Source organism: Prosopis cineraria, unplaced genomic scaffold, assembly GCF_029017545.1.
Source record: "Prosopis cineraria cultivar Desert tree isolate PC_DT_omini unplaced genomic scaffold, ASM2901754v1 PC11, whole genome shotgun sequence".
Taxonomy (NCBI): Eukaryota; Viridiplantae; Streptophyta; class Magnoliopsida; order Fabales; family Fabaceae; genus Prosopis; species Prosopis cineraria.
Window position 1 is genome coordinate 14,065,885 of NW_026555342.1, and position 19,145 is coordinate 14,085,029.

At 28.6% G+C, this 19,145-nt stretch overlaps 1 protein-coding gene across 2 annotated transcripts; it reads left to right on the forward strand.

Moving 5' to 3' along the window:
* The first annotated feature begins 1,960 nt into the window (after positions 1-1,960).
* On the forward strand, positions 1,961-7,383 carry LOC129286024 (disease resistance protein RPV1-like). Of its 2 annotated transcripts, none has more exons than XM_054922064.1 (6): positions 1,961-2,097; positions 2,240-2,421; positions 2,507-3,025; positions 3,170-4,250; positions 4,827-5,123; positions 6,057-7,383. In XM_054922064.1, exons 2-6 carry the CDS (start codon positions 2,315-2,317, stop codon positions 7,194-7,196), a joined length of 3,144 nt encoding a protein of 1,047 aa, XP_054778039.1. In that variant the 5' UTR covers positions 1,961-2,097; positions 2,240-2,314; the 3' UTR covers positions 7,197-7,383. The 2 variants fall into 2 exon arrangements, with proteins under 2 accessions (XP_054778039.1, XP_054778038.1); XM_054922063.1 differs by having other exon boundaries at positions 2,243-2,421.
* Positions 7,384-19,145: the final 11,762 nt, after the last annotated feature.

Consider the following 19,145-nt stretch of genomic DNA (forward strand, 5'->3'; position numbering starts at 1 on the left):
TTTTAATGCTATTATTTTATCATTGTATTGTATTATATTTGGTAAGTTGATTTTAATGCTATTATTTTATCATTATATTGTATTATATTTGGTAAATTCTTTTAATTATTATATATTATAATTGATAAATTAAATTATATATTTATAATAATAGTTCTAAAGTATATTTAAAATTAAAATGCAAGTTTATTTAAAAGCTTTCTTTTAAATAAGCTTTCAAGTCAAACCAAACTTTAGGTACATTTAAATCTCTAACTTATCACACAAATTCAGATCTATTTAATCAAAACTTAATTTAACACATCTTATTTTCACCCCTACTTAAATATCCGTGATCTTAATAATTGAGTATTATTTTTAGGGAGGGAGGGTGAATACATGACATGTCTTGTGTATTTATTAGTCCTTTAGATCAAAATGCTTCATGATACAATTGCGAATTTTTGATGCTGCCTGACCAGTGACAGCGTAAAAGCAGGGATCAAAATCTAAATTCAAAAAAAAGTACAATAGCATGTTCCTATATTTTATTGATGTTGTGTTTTTAATTTCTATAATTTTATTTTGTTATTTCAAATCCTTTTAATTTGATTCATATGCAAAGTTAGTTTCTATAGTTTTAAAGATATACATAAGAATCATAAGCCAGCAGTGATCACAAGATTAATTTCTTTAACGTGTACTTGACTTTGTTAACTTCTTGTTGATATATATTTAATTTCCTATTCATCTTTTATGTCATGTTGAAGTCAAATGTAATAAAAAGCCTTTCTCCTCTTACCTTTTAGTTTTAATCATACATAATTAATTTATGTGTATGTTAGATATTTTTACCATCTCAACAAAAAGATTAGTACTTAATATAATTATATTAAAATTAGTTTTGTTGGTGCCAGTTTATGGTTTGTGTGTGTATTTTTAAAATTATAAGAATTAACGTTGTAAATAATCAAACTGAAAAAATTGAGAACAATAAAATAAAATTATAAAGACTAAAAACAAAACACAATTAAAGTACATAATCTAAATATATTTTTTCAAGAAGAAGCCCATTCTATTCTTTTCTTTTCTTTTCTTTTTTTGGAGTTTTGGCTCAGCCATGATAACTTGCAATGTGATCCCACGTGTGTCATCACATTGGTATTAATAAACTATGAAGCATAAATATTGTATAAATGGAATCATTTATTATATTTGATATTTATCTAATTGCACTTTTATTAGTTACACGCAATTACATGTAAACAATGATGAATGATGATCCTGCGCATGAAATAAAATGCATGTTGTCAAAAATAGCACTAAAAACCATAGAGAAAATATGGAGCTCCTTCTTTTTTCACCAGGACTTGAAAAAAGATATTATTAGGCCCCATAGATTTTAATATTAAAATAGGCAATTTTGTTTTTATTGAGGCAATTTTGTCTTTTTGATTGATTTTTCTATTTCATTCCATCTCTCTGTTTTTTTTTTCCCGTGTTTTCCATGACATAAAAAATATAAGGTTCACAATATAAGTCATATTTTTAAAAAAAATCTTACACGTATCCAGAAAAGAAAGTAAAAAAATTGAACAACTTGTTAAGTAAATTTACATTCCTTCCACCATTTTTCAAAATCAAGAATAAAATAGAAAGAGCGTCATTAACGTCATTAAAAAAAATAGCATCACTAATATACCTAAACATTAATTGTATTTTAAATCGAAGGAGAGTGTGTATATGTATATATTTATTTTTTCATTCTATCATGTTCATATATTATTATGCAATTTAATAGCTAAATGGGCCTCACGTTTTTGTGTCGAGGCCTTTTTTTTGGTAGACTGTGGATTTTGTACTTGGTTGTATGTTTAGAGCTTAACCCATTGAATTATCAAGGCCCAATCCAATTTCTTTCCCATCAATATATATATATATATATATAAATCACTACCCATTTCATTCGTCGACGCGCGCATCATTTACTGCTTTGTTTATAATTTTTACCGGGGGGGAAAAACAGCTTTGTTTATAGAGATGTCTTCTTCGTTCGATCGTCTTCGGTTCATGTTAGCTCGACACACTCACACTCCTTTCAGTTGCTACGATCGACTGGTAACAGCCCGTCGCACTCTCAAAATCTATGTCTTGTTTTTTTTTTTCAAAAAAAAAAATCCCCAAATTTTTTAAGTATTTAGGAGAATTAATTTGAAATCTTTTCACGGTAATCAAAAGCCAAAGCTTATAATCTCCTCAGCAGGTAAAGACGAGAGACCGGAGCTTGGTAGAAGGTTGCTGAAAGTTGATCGTTGACCCTAAAAATCGCTATTACATGGATGCGACCGTTGCTTTAATGCTTATAGAAGCTTCAATGATCGTACTGGGTTTATTAATTTCTAAAGCTATAAGATTCATCTCTCCCTCAGTTCATGACTGCGGGTAATTTCTTCTGAATAACCCCATCGTTCTTCAAATTAATTTCCTGCCAACCCAATATTGATGGATTGTTTGTTTCTATATATAGTTGTAAAGATGCTGCCGCTTCAATTTCAACGGTTTCTTCCCCTTCTCATACTAGGGTAGCTTCTCCTGCTACCAAGTATGATGTATTCCTTAGCTTTAGAGGGGAAGACACTCGTGACAATTTCACAAGTTATCTCTATGGAGCACTTTGCAATGCAAACATTCATACTTTTATGGATCACAAACTTGACAAAGGAGATCAGATTTCACCAATTCTCTTGAGAACAATAAAGGAATCCAAGATATCTGTGATTATTTTCTCGGAAGATTATGCTTCCTCAACGTGGTGTATGGATGAGCTTATTCACATATTGGAATGTAAGGATAAATATGGAAGGATTGTAGTGCCGATTTTCTACAAGGTAGATCCATCAAATATACGGAAACAAAGTGGGAGTTTTGGAGATGGATTTGCTAAACTTGAGCAAAGATTTAAAGACAACCAAGTTAGATTGCAGAAGTGGAGGGAAGCTTTGATCCAATCAACAAGTCAGTCTGGATGGGATTCAAAGAATATCAGGTAGCTTTATAAATGTTTCCTTCTAGTCATTGCTTTTAGATATATTCATTTTAATTTCTATGATTCAACCGATATGTCATAGCTGTATTTTTCCTATGCTTATTAAATATACGTTCCTTTTCTTTTAATTTGCATTCGTCCTAGGCCTGAACCCAAACTTATTAAGAAGATTGTCAAAGACATCTTGGGCAAGTTGAAACATAAGTCATTGGGTCATTTTGAGGGACTAGTTGGGATTGATCATCATATTGAAAATATTGAAGAACTTTTATCCAAGGCTCGCATTGTGGGAATATGGGGCATGGCTGGTGCAGGCAAGACGACACTTGCTAAAGCTCTTTTTCAAAAGTTGAGAGCAAAATTTGAAGCTTCCTCCTTTGTTGAAAATGTAAGAGAACGAGCCAAGATTGGATTGGACAAGTTACAAAGAAAATGTGTTAAAGAATTATTGAAGGACAAAGAGATTGACACATATGACATAAAATCGTCTTTTGTGAAGAGTAGACTACAACGCAAAAAAATTCTTTTGATACTTGATGATGTGGACAACTCAATAATGGCTGAAGATTTGACAAAGGTGTGTGATTGGTTTGGGAATGGAAGTAGAATTATTATCACATCAAGAGACATGCAAGTGCTTAAAAATGCTTCTGCATCTAATGCTTATCATATTCCACCAATGAATTTCCATGATGCCTTTCATCTCTTCAGTTTGAAAGCGTTCAAGCAAAATGAGCCATTCAAAACTTATGCAAACTTATCAAAATCAGTAGTGGATTATTGTCAAGGAAATCCATTAGCCTTGGTAGTGCTGGGCTGCTTTCTTCATGGCCGAGGAAAAAAAGAGTGGGAAAGTACTCTGGAAAAATTAAAAGAAGCTCTACATGAGGACATTTTTAATGTTCTGAAATTGAGTTTTGATGGACTTGGTAGCAAACAGAGGCATGTGTTTCTTGACCTAGCATTTTTCTTGAGTGAAGCATGGAACAAGATTTCTGTAGAGGATTGCACAAGACATTTATATGGTTCTTCTGTACATATTGACATATGTGTTCTTAGAGAAAGATCCCTCATTTCAATTGATGATAAAGGTTATATTGAGATGCATGCTCTTGTGAAGGAGATGGGCCTTGAAATTTCTGCACAACAATTAATGACTAACGCTAAAAGACCAGTACGACTGTGGAGGCACGAGGATATTTATAATTTTTTCATCAATAACAAGGTAATGATTCATTTTTATTTTGTCTTATTTTCTTTATGTTTTTAATTGCACTTTTTATTTATTTTTCTAGTGATCTGTATTTACCTAAAACATATTTTATTATCCATTGGAATCCTCGGTAAGCCTCAATATTTTTATCTTAAAGTTCTTTGGTGTTATTTTTATGTTTTAGACCTTTTTAAATTAGATTTCTCCTAGGAGAAAACCTTCCATTATTTACATGAGTAAAATTGCTGAGAACAGAGCATTTTCAATGAGCGAAATTATCTACAGAGTTGATTTTTATCTTACTAATAATTGATGTAGTATAATTGGGTGTGTTGTAAAGAAGCACAAATTATTTGAAACATATACATATGTTTGTGTGGGTCAGTGTGAACGTGGCATGTGTGCATTTTTGTCCAATTTATTTGTTATAAAATAAAATTGGAAGAATATTTGGACAAAGTTCACAATGCAATAGGATTCCTCATTTAGATTTGTCTTAAAGCAATATATTTAATTATTCCATGGTGTTTTTGGTTATTTTGTACATAATAATGCTAATTGTTTTTTCCTTGATGATTTGCTTGCTAGGGGACTGAGGCAATTCAATGCATATCTTTAGATGTTAGTAAGATAAAGAGAATTACATTGAAGGCTAGTAATTTTCAAAAGATGTATAATTTAATATTTCTTAAATTGTACAAATCTGAAGAAAAGCCTTCAAAAGTGAATATTCTAGGGGATCTGGATAATCTTCCAGAAGGATTGAAATTCTTCTGTTGGGAAGAATGTCCTCTACCATCTGTGCCATTAAGCATCTGTGCGGAGAATCTTGTTCATCTTAAATTACCTAACAGTAATCTTAGACAACTTTGGGATGGAGATCAAGTAAGTGCTTATGTCTATTTTTTTTTCTTTTTACTTTATTTTTGTGATTTTAAGAACCTTTCTAAACTTATAGATATCTCATGCACTGAACATTGAACAAATAATTCATACTGCACCAAAGTTTGCTTAGTTGTTGTGGCAAGTCGAAGACAGGAATTTTTTGTGAAAATATTTTTAAAATGAAAAGAGGTGTATCTTATATGGTTATACTCTTGTTATTAAGGTACTTCTATGAAAACGTAGAGAGTAGAACATAAGTCACTTAGGTCAGAAGAACCTTGTAACACCTAAAAACATCTGTAGAAGAATATGCAACCTAAAGGTGCTTGGTAGAAAGAAAAATTAGTTCGTGAAAACCTTACATGTTTGGAAGGGTGTTATACTTCATGAAAATATTTTTAATAACTTTATAAAAAGGTGGTGTTGGTTCATGAAACACCTTGAATTGTATCATTGCAGGAAACACACTTTTTTGTCTGTAAATGGCCTTCACCACCACTTCATTCTACACACAAATTCATTGCATTCATATATCTTTGAGTGCATAAAGTAAAAACAAATTATTATTTTGTAGAAATGATTGTTGTTTACTTGAGTTTTGAGAATGCAAAGCACACTGAAGGTCTTCATTGTATTCTAAAAGAAATTCATCTTCAACCTAATTATTTGCACATGAAGTTTGGAATAGGTGGGAGGAATTAAGCATAAAGCACAATGATTCTAACACTATGCGCAACTTTTTTCCTTGTCTTTTTTTTCCCTGACACTTCAAAGAACCATTGCCACCAACAACTGCTTTATACTAGTAGTTTTAGATGCATTAACTTGTTTCCTTTGCAATCTCTTGTTTTTCTTTGCTGTTGGATAAGTTCATAATTAAATTATTTAGCTATATAATTTATTTATTCAACATTGCCTTTTTTTTTTTTTCAGCATTTTCCAAACTTACAGTCGATTGATCTAAGAGAATCAAAACACCTGACTGGACTCCCAGATCTTTCTCAGGCCCCAAATCTTGAAAGGATAAGTGCAAGTGATTGTTCAAATTTGGGTCAAATTCATTCTTCAGTTGCCTTGGGAAAGCTTGCCAATGTATTTCTCCAATTTTGCGGTGTGCCAACGCATGTAAACATCGGTGGGACTATCAAAGGGACAAGTTCTGGGTTTGTAGCTGCCTACAACTATTTGGATCTTCGCCACTATTCATTCAATGCAGTCAAAGTGAAGCTCTTCATATCTGATGATGGCAGTATCATCTCTGGTCTTCGATTCAAGCACGTAGCAGTGCCATTCGTGAAGAAATCAAAGAGGGACAACTCTATTGGGATAATGATAGATCAAATGCACTGTACACAAAGATTGGCCTCTCTGCTTCCATTTGTGAATAAAGTTTATTGGTCAGATGGTCCGATTGATTTTGGGAATTTCAAGCAACATTTTAACCATGTGCATGCTAATGTAGCGTGCTTTCCTGCTGAGAAAAGTAAAATGGATGTGAAGAGAGTGACTGTGAGACGGAAAGCACAAGGTGGCATGGTCATGCCTTTGAGAAGAGAAGTGGCTAGTGGTAATGAAGAGAAGGAGTTAATAGGAGAGGTGCGATGTTGTAGCAACAGCAATACACTAACAGCATTGATGAGAAATCAAGTGGTTCATGATTATGAAGATCAAGAGGATGAGTTAACGGGAGAAGTGGAACTTTGCGGTGACAGGAGTGATAATAATACATTAGAAAGAGTACTGGTTCCTAAGAACATTACTCGATGGTCTTTATTGTCCAAATTGACATTGAGGAAGAGGGATATTATTGGGAATGAAGCTTGGAGGAGCGTCCCAGAACTGTCGATTCTGAAAGCACTTGCACAATCTGGTTGTTGCAGAATGTTTGAACCTATGATAGATCTGACGCTCTCTTTGGATGCTCCAGAGAGCCGTTGGTGTGCCCGTAAATTTGCCGTCTATCATTCCCCAGAATGGATTAGAGGCAAGTATGAGTTTGTATCTGGTGTGGCAATCCGTATTCTTGAGAGTAGTGTTGTTTTAGTGTTTTGGGATTATGCTATGCACTTATAAGTAGCATTTCACAGATTTCATCGTATTATGTTTTTTTTAAAAAAAAAATTACAGGCCCTTATTTATATACCACCGTCGCGCGCAGCTACTATCTAGCCGGAAACAACTTGGTTGATATCATGAATTCAGTATTAGAATTGAGATGGCGTGTATTTTCATTAAGGACTGTTTATTTGTTCACTGATCAGTTAGCCTTGTTCCTGGCAGAACACAACTCATGCCTTGAGAAATGCTGTAACTTGGGGGAAAAAAAAAAACTGGAAAGAGTCAATTTTTACAAGATGCCAACGTTCAATTTTTGAGATTTTAACGGCCAAAATTTTCTCTCAGTTTTGCCAAATGTGATTACGCTGGTGGCCTAAACTTTCTTTCAACAATGTTTATATGGTTAGGCTATCAAAATATTTGAATAGGCTCTTGTGTATGCACATAAATGAATTAAAATCTATGTTACAAAAATCTGATCAATTCAATGAGTATGCAAGTAATGCATATGCATTTGGGCGTTTATTTTACTACTCATACCATTAGGTCAGAGACTATATGTTAGGCTTAGGAATTATCTTTGGAGCAAAATTGATCATAGTAGCTTACTCAAATGGCCCGAATTAGACGCCAATGGGGAGAACTTTTTTAGTGTCCAAAACTTTTTCAAAACCAATAAAAACATTTGTATTAATCTAAAATTAATATAACTATAACAATAATATTTCAATTATTATTTCACATGCATCTAGTGAATGATAATTTGAAAAGTATATGAGTTTAGAAGTGATGCTAGTAACACTAATATTAAGGGTAAAATGATAATTTGGCCCTTAAATTATAGACCCAAGAGCATTTGGGATCTTGAGTTTGTTTTTGGTATGTTTTCACTTTTAAATATTTAAAATCTTAACAATCTCCTTAGCTGTGAACTTTGACATATAATTAACTAAAAAATTATAAAAAGAACCCAAACAATTATAGAAAGTGACTAAAAGAATCAAAAAATTACAGAAAACAATAGAGAAAAAAAATTATAATCGAAGCATGGATCACATGGTACACTTAATTAGTTGAATACGTGTCCTATCTTGTGTATTTATAACTCCCTCGGTTTAAAAATATAAGTCATTTTTTGAAGAGTTGAATATTCAAAAATATAAAGTATTTTTAATTTTTTGAGATGTAATCATTGCTTTTTTTTCTAAAAGTATTCATATTAAATAAATTATTTTATTTATTTTAAGATGTTTAATAAGGATAAATATAAAAAGATAGGGTTAGTTTAAAAATAAGTAACTACTTTATTAATTGTGAGATTTAATTAAAAATATCTTTATTTTTTGAATGGATGAAGTATACTTTTAGACCAAAATGCTTCATGATAATGTTGTGATTCTCCTTGACTAGTGACCACGTAAAAGCAAGCTAATATATTAAAAAATATATAATATCTAGTTGTGTATTTTAATTTTTATAATTTTATTTCATTATTTCAAGTCTCTTTAGTTTAACTCATCTACAATGTTAGTTTTTATAATTTTTAAAAAAGGCACATTAAAATCATGAGTTGGCAGTGATAGAGTTAATTTTGCTTACGTGTATGTAATTTTATTAATTTTGTTGCTGTCATATTCTTATTCTCTCATTTATCTCTCACATTTTGTTTAAGTCAAATATAACAGAAAGTTTTTCGTCCTTACCTTTTATTGTTAATCGCGTTTAATTGATTTATCTATACGTTTGCATATTTGTATCACGTTAACAAGGGGTTAGTACTTAACATAGTTATATTGAAATTAGTTTTGTTGGTGCTTGTTTATGGTCTTTATATGTGTTTTTAAAATTATAAAAACTAACTATAAAGATTAAAAATAAAACTCAGTTTTTAAAAAAAAAAGGTAAAACTCAATCAAAGCAAGGGAACTTGTCATTTTTTTTTTTTTAAGAAGAAGCCAATTCTGTTGTTGTTGTTTTGTTTTTTTGTTTTTGGCCTCCGCATGATCACTTACAATATGATACCACGTTATCATTACTCCTTACAGCCATGGCAGGAGATTATTGTAACTAAGAAACTATGGAAGAATTAATATTTTATAAATGGAATCATTTATTATATTCTATACTTGTTTAATTAAATGGCTCATCGTCTTAATGATAACACTACATTTCTTATTTAAAAAAGATTGTGGGTTCAAATTTAGTATTGGCAGGTTTGGGTGGGTGTTTCTTTCTGTTTTTTCCTTTTTTAAAAAATACATTTTAATTAGTTGCATGCATGAAACAAAATGCATGTTGTCAAAAATAGCTCCCAAGCACATAGAGCAATTATGGAACTTCTTCTTCCTTAACTTGGACTCGAAGAAGACATGAGGGCAATTTCATCTTTTTAATTAATTTTTCTATTTCATTCCATCTCTGTTTTTCCAGCGCTTTCCATGACATATCAAATATATCGTCTTTCTTTTAAGTTACAACGTGAGTCATATTTCAAAAAATCTTACACATATCAAGAAAAGAAAGTAAAAAAATTTTATAACTTACTAAAATGTTGAAAAAAAAATCACATTCCTTCCACCATTTTGCCATTAAAATCAAGGATAAAATAGAAAAAGCGTCTTTAATTAATATACCTAAACATTTATTGTATTTTTTAATAAAAAATTGCTTTTATTTTTTTTTAATCAAAGGAGTATATTTTTTCATTTATTATGTTAATATATTATGCACTTTACTAACTAAATGGGCCTTACCTTTTTGTGTTGCGTTTTTTTTGGGTATATTATGTGTGTGTTTGGATATGGTTTAGAATTCATTTTTTGGGTAAAAAATTTGATTCTCCACAAAATTATCCAAATACCCACATTTTTTCCTCAAAAATTAATTTTTTCTGCAAGCTGATAATCGGAGCCGTTGTGGAAAAGTTTGCCGACAAACTTGGGAAAAATTATAGAGAAAGGCCTAAGAAAAAATTGTGAAAAAAGGACATAATTTAATAAAAATAAAACTAAATTCTCTTCTCTTCTCTTTTTTTTTTTCAATAAAATTCAAGTTTTATATCTTCAAAAAATTAATGTTTGGTATTTAAGAATTAAATTATATAGTAATTTATATAGCTAAAATTGATTCTGATTGAATTATCCAAAAATATTTAATTTTGTTAAAATTAATTTTAAAAAAATAATATTTAAATAGATTACGTTAGAATATAATTAATTATAATTAAAATTTCTTACTTAATTAATTATTTTTATAATTTATTATACGTAACCAAAATTTAAATGGGCATTATAGTGTTTTGTACATGGATGCATATTTTAAACTCAGACCAGACAAACTTTCAAGGCCCAATGATTTTTCTTTGGCACAAGGCATAACAAACAGCCAACGCTCAAACTTTTATTTTTTTTAAAAAAAAGCCCACAAGTGACACCTCATATTAAAGGCAATATTTTTGTTTATAAAGAGAGACAATGTTATTTGAGATACTGTTAGACATTGGTATGAGTATCTCTCTTGACGAATATTTGAAACTTGGTTTGTCATATAATGAAAGATCAGCTTCTTTCGTTCGAGCCAATCCTATTGGCAAGACCAATTATGTTTAATTAAATTATTGAAATATATATTTAAGCCCAATCTTGCTCTTAAATATTACAATAGCTGAAGTATAATTGATATCAATTTTTAAAATTTAGTCATAATAATTTCGTAGATTTTTCGCTCAAATTTTTTAATAGAATTAAATTATAAGTTCTTTGCACGTTGAAAGCTAGCAACCTTGATTCAGATTTTGCTCCTTCAACTCAAGTATGAGAGTCATGCATTCATTTTGAAATGGGCTTTGAATTCTTCAAATCAAGTTTAAATAGACTCAATTTAAATGACTTTATTGTTTTTTTTTTTAAAAAACGATTTAACAACTTTATTTTTTCGCATTTGTTAATCCAAAAAAAATACTAAGATATTAAAAGTAATTTCATTTAAATGAATTTTATTTTTATTTACCTGGCAGTGTAAAAGAAAAGAGAAAAATTTTCTATTCACCAATCGCCGTTTTCTTCATATAAGTTTTGAACATCCTAATGGATGAAGCTTCCACTATATGAAGGGTTTGAGAGAGTCGAAGCCAAAAAAAAAAAAAAATATTTCCTTTAGACAATTAATATGACGGATAATACAGTTGTAATTATAATACATTTGCTGCAAAATTCATAATGCTAACATAAATCTTCGCCACTTATTTTTATGGCAGATCCGAGATCTCATTCTCTTCCTTTCATCTCCTTTAGCTAAAAATATTTAGTCTCACATTCTTAATATAACATGTAAATTTTACAACGAATTGTTTTAAAACCATGAATATAACACATTTTTCACATTTTTATGATTTTTTTTTGACATGGACATTTTTATGATTTATAAACCATGCGTCTTATTATAAATTGAGTCACCATAAAATAAATTTTCTGTTTAGATCTAAAATGGCGCGCATTGCAATCCTCCCCCCCCCCCCCCTCTTAGTTTTCTTTAAGGATAAATTATAGCTTTCTTCCATATATTATTTCTTGCTATATTGCTTCTATGATTTAAGTCTTAAACGTGCATGATTCTATTTCTCATACCAAAAAAAAAAAAAAGTGTGCCCCGTTCAAGTACGTTGTTAGATCAATAAAAAATCTTTTGTATTTTACGATTTTTTTATTGACATATTAAATTGATTTATGGTCTGCTTTACTGTTTAATATCATACAAGTTATAAAAACTCCAATATGTTAGAAACCCATATGCTAATATGTAAATTTGTAGGAAGTCAAAATATGTGATTTGTTCGTTAGTAGTATTTTTTAGGCTGTGATTTTTTTTTTTTTTGCTTGTTTGTGCATGATTAATTTTTTGAGTAATTGAGTAATTTAAGTTGAAGTCATCTGAAGTTAAATGATATACCTTCAATAGACAGGCACTTTTAGTTTTCAAGAAAAATTGTATTGATAAATCTTTAAATACTCTTGATTGCAAAACATTCTAAAATTGCTCTCAAGTGTTTCAGTCTGACTAAGGGTGTTTACGGGCAGGACAGGATCGAGATACCTCTATCTCATGTTCCGTCCTAAAAAATAATCGAGACTAAACTTCTATCCCATGTTCCGCCCTATTAGGAATCGAGATGGGACTACAATGAAATCAAGATGTTTCATCGTCTGATAAAGCAGACAATATGAGAGAAATGTTTAAATAATAACATTCATTAATTAAAATTTTAAATCATATAACTTATTAAATTTAAAATTAAAACAATACGAGTACAAAAGTTACAATAATTATTGAATTACATCAATTACAACTATAAATATATAATTAAAAGTCAATAATACATAGGACGTAACACATCATTATATCAATTACAAGTGATTTCTAAGTCATATGAGCAATAGCAACAAATAAAGTCGACATAACATTAAGTCATTATTCTTCTTCTTTAGTTGAAATATGTTAAGTTAGTGAATCTTTCAAAAATAAAACAAGAAATACGATATAAAAAAAAATTATTAAATAAGTAGATATAATAATAAATTATATTCATATAATTAACATATTGTAAAGAAATATATTACCTTGTACTGCTTACTTGGTGTTATTAAAATTATCAATATAAAAGACTTTTACTTTTTAATAAGAATAGCACGTATTGAAATTATAATTATCATAATTAATATAAGTATAAATAATATCAATACAATTAGTATATTTAATGTATATTTTTAAAATAAAAATAATATATATCTATACAATATTTGGGATGGGGACATTCTGAAGGCAATCCGATGTCTTGTCTTGATTGTTTTTGAACTGAGATGAAACCAGGCCAATGAAACGGATGCAACTTAAATATCTTTATGTCTAACATAACTTTTGACAAACAAAGTAAATGAAAAGAGACAAAAATAACCCTTTTAAATTTTATCTGATAGAGATATCATTTTGATAGGCATGTATATGAGAAATGACAAGTGAAGATAATAATTTAACAAGCACAAATTTGAGAAATGCCAAGCGAAATGTTCTAACAAATATGATAATAAAAAATAATAATAAGGGAGTGTATTTTTTTAACAAACATACATGTAAAAAATGACAGGTAATCATAAATCCTTAACTAGCACAAGTATGAAAAATAACAAGTGTAATGTTTCAACAAATATGATAGTGAGAAATAATAAGTGAGAGTTCTGTGTTATAAATGTGCATTAAAAAATGACAAATAACCATAACGTTTTAACAAGTATTAATGTGAAAAATAACAAGTATAATGTTAAAACAAGTATGGTGATAGAGAGTGATAAGTGAGAGTATTGTTTTGATAAATATGAATATGAAAAATGTTAAGAAACTATAATAGTTAAATAAGTACAAGTGACGGAAATAATAAGCATAATAGTAAAAAATAATAAGCAGAAGTTATCAAAAAAGAAAAAAAAATAATAACAAGAAGATTATTTTTGTCTTTTTTTTATTTGATTTTTTGGTCAATGTCATGTTAAGTATATTTATTTTAGAGAAATTACAAAATTCTTTAATCCCTTTACAATCAAGGGTCTTCAAAGGTGAATGTGATTTTCCTTTTTTTACTTTTTTTGAAGTGAGTTGTTGGGGCTTGGGTGGACTTGATTAATTGACCATAAGAAAAATAAAGCATTAGATTGCATTTAAAATAAAGCATTCAAAACAAGTATATATAGAATTGTGATTCATGTACTTGATACTTTTATATTTATTTAATTCAAGTTTAAATTATGGCAGAAAACAATAAAAACATAATGCTCATATATTTAAGCAGTGATATAATATAATTTGAATGTAATCAAGATAAAATTTAATAAAATATTTTATTATACTCCACTTCATTTATATAATAACTTATTTAAACTATCTTATTTATAAAATAGTGCTATTCAAGCTAGAAAATAAAAAATTTTAGTTTCCCTTTTTATTTAAAAAATTAAACATATTTATGAAGTACTAATCATATATTTTATTATCATTTTAATTTGAATATAAAAGAAAAAGAACAAATATAGAGATATTATAACGTTTACGTGGTATGAATTGAATATATTATGGATAGTAATTTAATAGTCAGAGTTTAAATTATTATTATTTTTATTTTTTAAAAAAGAATTGGTATTTTAAATTGGGCACCAATTTTATAGCAAAAATATCAAAATATGATGAAGACAAAGGGAGATAAATAGAGCATTTTATTAATTTATATATGTATAATACTGATTAATTATGTAAAAGATTAGAGAAAGAAAGGATCAAAAAATTAAATTAATTTATATTTAAGTGATGATATAAACATATCTTAATTAGAAAGATTTTTATTGTTATTTAGATAATTAATTTTTAGGGAAAATATATAATTTTTTTACTATAAAAAAATAATAAAAAGAGATAAATTTATAATTTTTAAAATATAAAAAAATTATAAAAATATTTTTTTTACTAGCAAGTTGGTCTATTAGCCCACTGACCTAGTGTGGGTTGGTAGCATGGTATTGAAAATCGGACCGGATTGGCTGGGTCAACCTAAAAACTGGTGAAACGGTCCCCTGTCTGGTCTGGGTTTGCTCTTAACCCGGTGAGGGAGTAAACCGGTGTAACTCGGTCAACCCGGGTTCAACCTGGTATAACCCGGATAACCTGGTGGGTTGACTGGGTTAACCAAATTAATATTTTTTCAGACTTTTATCCCAAAATGACGCCGTTTTTTATTTTTTTTCATTTTTAATTTTTTAGAGCTCTGAGTTTGGAAAAAAGATAATAAAAAAAAGTAAAATTGAAGTCAAAAAATAAAAAATTAGAGATAGAGCATGCTAAGTCCAAAAATATAGTATTTTATTATTGTTAGACTTTTGAATGGTTGGATTTGGTTGAATATTTTTATAATTAATGTCTTTTTATTTAAATTTTATTATTTTAATCATGACCGGTTTGCCACCAATTCAACCTCCGGTTCAATCCCGATTAAACTACTAACCCGTAACTCAATACTATAACCGGTTCAATTTTACATACCTTAGTTGATAGAATTTAACCTGCATGGAATACAAGCTATGTCAATCTATCCCACCAAATCCATCGCTCATTGTGGGCCAACATGTAGCTTTGTCCTTGACTTTGTTATTAAAAAAAAAAAAGATATCTCATTTTCTAAATACTTTTATTAAATCCTTTTGTCACGTCAATCAAAGACCAGACCTGAATATCCTTCTCAGCTTGCACGGTAAAAACAGAAAGTGACAAATGTGGAAGGACTTGATTTGTTGACTATATAAGTCTTCATTGTTTCTTTTATTTATTTTCATTCAAAACAAGTGTGTATCGTATTTTATATTAATCATTCCCCACTTCATTTTTTTAATCCACTTTCATGCAATGGGACCACCTCCTGAAATATGCCGGCAATAGCAGCCTCCTTTATTTGCAATGCTACCATAGTATCACCTTCACTCAGTATTGCACAAAAGATTAAATGAGATTAAATTTTAACCTCATTGAAAGTCTGATTTTTTTTATAAAAAAATTAAATTAAGTAACTTTTAATTCAATCTGATTCAGTGATAACTTAAATTAGCCCTTAAAATTGAGAGACCAATCCTATTAATCTAATACTTACTTATCTTTTTTTTCTCTCTATGAGAGGTAATAATCTATTTCAACCTAATAAATTCAATTAAGATAATAAAAATACTTATAATGTTAATAAATTCATAATAATTCTCAAGAAGAAAAAAAGTTTCAATTGGACCAAACCTGAAAAAACAGTATGATCTTTTTTGTCTTTTCAATCATAAAGGATCAACTTTTAATAAGACCAGATGAGATTGGACTTTCTCAAATCAAACTGGATCACATAGAATTGGAGGATTTACGCACAGCCTTACCTTCACCATCTCACACTCCATATTTTGTGAATATTCTTTCTATTTTTTTTTTAAACTCACCTCAAACTTACTCATTAAAATTAAAATGAAATAGTTATAATAATAAAATTATTTTAAAAATAATTTTTTTAATTTTTAAAAAAGTGATTTGACATCTAAGAAGAATTTTTTGGAAATTTAAAATCTGACATCAAATGCTATGAAAATAAAAAATAACTTATATAGAATATTAAAAAAAATCTGTTAAGATGTGATTTATAAAGATCACGGAAGGAGTAGAATAAAATATATTTAAAAAGAAAGTAAATTATTACCACTGGTACTTGATTAGGAGAAAAATCTAATTAATGAACAATAATTTCAGAAACAGTAATATAAATTTAAAAATACCGAAATTAATTTAACCGTTTTGAGAAATGTTAACTTTGTATGAATAAGTACTCAATATTAATATCTCCAGTGTTATCCTATCTTTATTATTATTATTATTTTGCTTTTAACGGAAGTGTGATTTTATCAATTTGTGGGCCATTCTAATCCTAATTTTTCAGCACGACGACGCGGCTATGCACAATACCTCGACAAAAATGACCAACTGACAGCAACCTCCAAAGCTAGGGAAGACTTGACCTGATGACCACAAGGTCATGTTTGGCAGGAGGAAAAAAGTATTCAAATTAAGAGATTGGATGGGAAAAATTTAAAGGTGTTCGAGGGCCAATTTGATTTGGATTGGTTTGGTTTTACATAAAAACTAAATTAAATCCAATCAATTAATTTATTGATGAGTAAAACTTGATCAGTTTTCGTAAAAATTAATTTAATTCTATTTTATTTTCAATTTGATTAAAATTTGAATCAAGCTTTAATCAATTTATTTAACTTTTTTTCCTTTTTTTCATCCTTATAACAGTTGATTTTTTTTTTTGAATTGATTTATGGATCACTGGCTCTTTTATTATATAAAGGGTCATTGCTTATCTCATACTTTATTTCAATCATAACATATTTATGAAAGGTTCTTATACCTTGATTAATCATGTATCTTATACATATTTATTCATTCTTTTTTAATTAATTAATTATTTTTTTCTTTTTTCTATCTTTATAATAGTTGATTTTTTTTTGAATTGATTTATGTATCATTAGCTCTTTTATTATATAAAAGGTCCTTGCTTGTCTCATATTTTATTTCAATCATAATATATTTATGGAAGGTTCTTGAACCTTAATTAATCATGTATCTTTTACATATATATTCATTCTTTTTTTATTTATTTTTCGCTCGGTCTCATATGTATTAAGGATAAGAAGATATGTTCGTGTTATATTAATCTCATTCATCTTTTTATTTCATTGACCTTAAATGTAATGTATCTTTAATTTTTTATGATTTCATCAATTTTCTTGCATAGTTCAATATATATATATATATATATATAAAGAAAATTGATTTTATGATTGCAAAGTAACTAAAAATTAAAATGATGATGGTGATCAACTAGCAAATAATAAATATATAAATATTTAAAATTTCAAATAGTATGTTATTTAATATTAATATTTATGTCCATAGTGCTTATCAGACTGATTGCAATTACTGTAATATTATGATTTCACATGGCTTTGTCCCTCACTTTGTTATTAAAAAATAAAAAGCTATTTCATCTTCATGGAAACATCACCGATATATCGGCAACTTCGTCGCATTTTCTAAATACTTTTACTTGACCTTTTTATCACATCAATCAAAGACTAGACCTAAATATCTTTCGTAGCTTGCACGGTAAAAATACAAAGTGACAAGACCTTTATAAAAAACAAAGCAACTATCTCCAAATTTTCCCATCTCAACTGGGATGGATTAGATTCGATGTAGATGATCAAGTTGATCATAACAAAGCATTTATTTGTAGGGGTTTTATTCATGATAATATCAAGAAAAATAAATTTAAAGTCTTACCAATTTTTCTGAAGTTTCAATGAAACACTGTTGCAAAACTCTATGAACTAATCTCTTTGAGAATGGAAATTATTCCTAACTTAATGTATTTTGCAACTGTATTAAAACTTAAACCCTGTTCTTAATGAGCAATTTTCAAAACTGTCCACTCATCAATGTAATAAAAAGTATTAGGAATTATATTATGCACGATTAGAGCGTTAATCTTGTTAGATTATATTTTTAGAAAAGCTAACTGTTATATAAATTGATTTACTAATCAGTTGGAGGATCACAATTGCCTTAATATGAGGATCAATAATGATCCACTCACAATGTGCGGGGATCTTATGTCTTCCAACATGTTGTATATATATCTCATAAGGCTTTGTCCGGTATTTTGTTATTAAAGAAACAAATAATGAAAAAAAAAAAGAAAGGAAAAAGCTCTGTCATGTTCATGGAAGCATCGTCGCATTTTCTAGTTACTTTTGTTTGATCCTTTTATCACGTTCCCGTCAATCAGAGGCCAGACTTCATTATTTTTCTAAAGTAGCTTCAACTGCAGAAAAAGTGAAAAACAAAGTGACATAACCTTTATAAACGTGGAAGGACTTGTTTTGTTGACTCATTATTTCTTTAATTTATTTTTATTTAAAAGAAGCATGTACTACTTTCTCTTTCATATATATTAATCATTCCTTACTTCATTTCAAGCATTTAAACCTCGATATGTCAGCATTACTGCAATAGTAGTTTCCTTTATTTACTTTTTTATTAAAGCAGTTTCCTTTGTTTATAATGCCACATCTTCATCTCTTTCACTCTATGTTTTGGGGATAGAATAATATCTGATTTTTTTAAAAAAATAAATCATCACCACCGGTAACTTATTAGGAGAACAATAATCTAATGAACAATAATTTCAAAAATATTGATGAAAATTTAAAAGTGACAAAAATAATTTGAGAGAACAACATAGAAATTTCAAAATGATCAATTAATTTAATTTAAATATCAAATATCAAACTTTAAGAATTTATAAGTTTGGCCTTCAATTTTATAATTTTATTG

Excerpts from the sequence above, each read along its gene's own strand:
- LOC129286024 (XM_054922064.1), top strand. The coding sequence starts at position 2,315 with ATGGATGCGACCGTTGCTTTAATGCTTATAGAAGCTTCAATGATCGTA. Across the intron at positions 4,251-4,826 it reads ATTTTTTCATCAATAACAAG|GGGACTGAGGCAATTCAATG; the intron begins GTAATGATTCAT and ends TTTGCTTGCTAG. Across the intron at positions 5,124-6,056 it reads AACTTTGGGATGGAGATCAA|CATTTTCCAAACTTACAGTC; the intron begins GTAAGTGCTTAT and ends TTTTTTTTTCAG.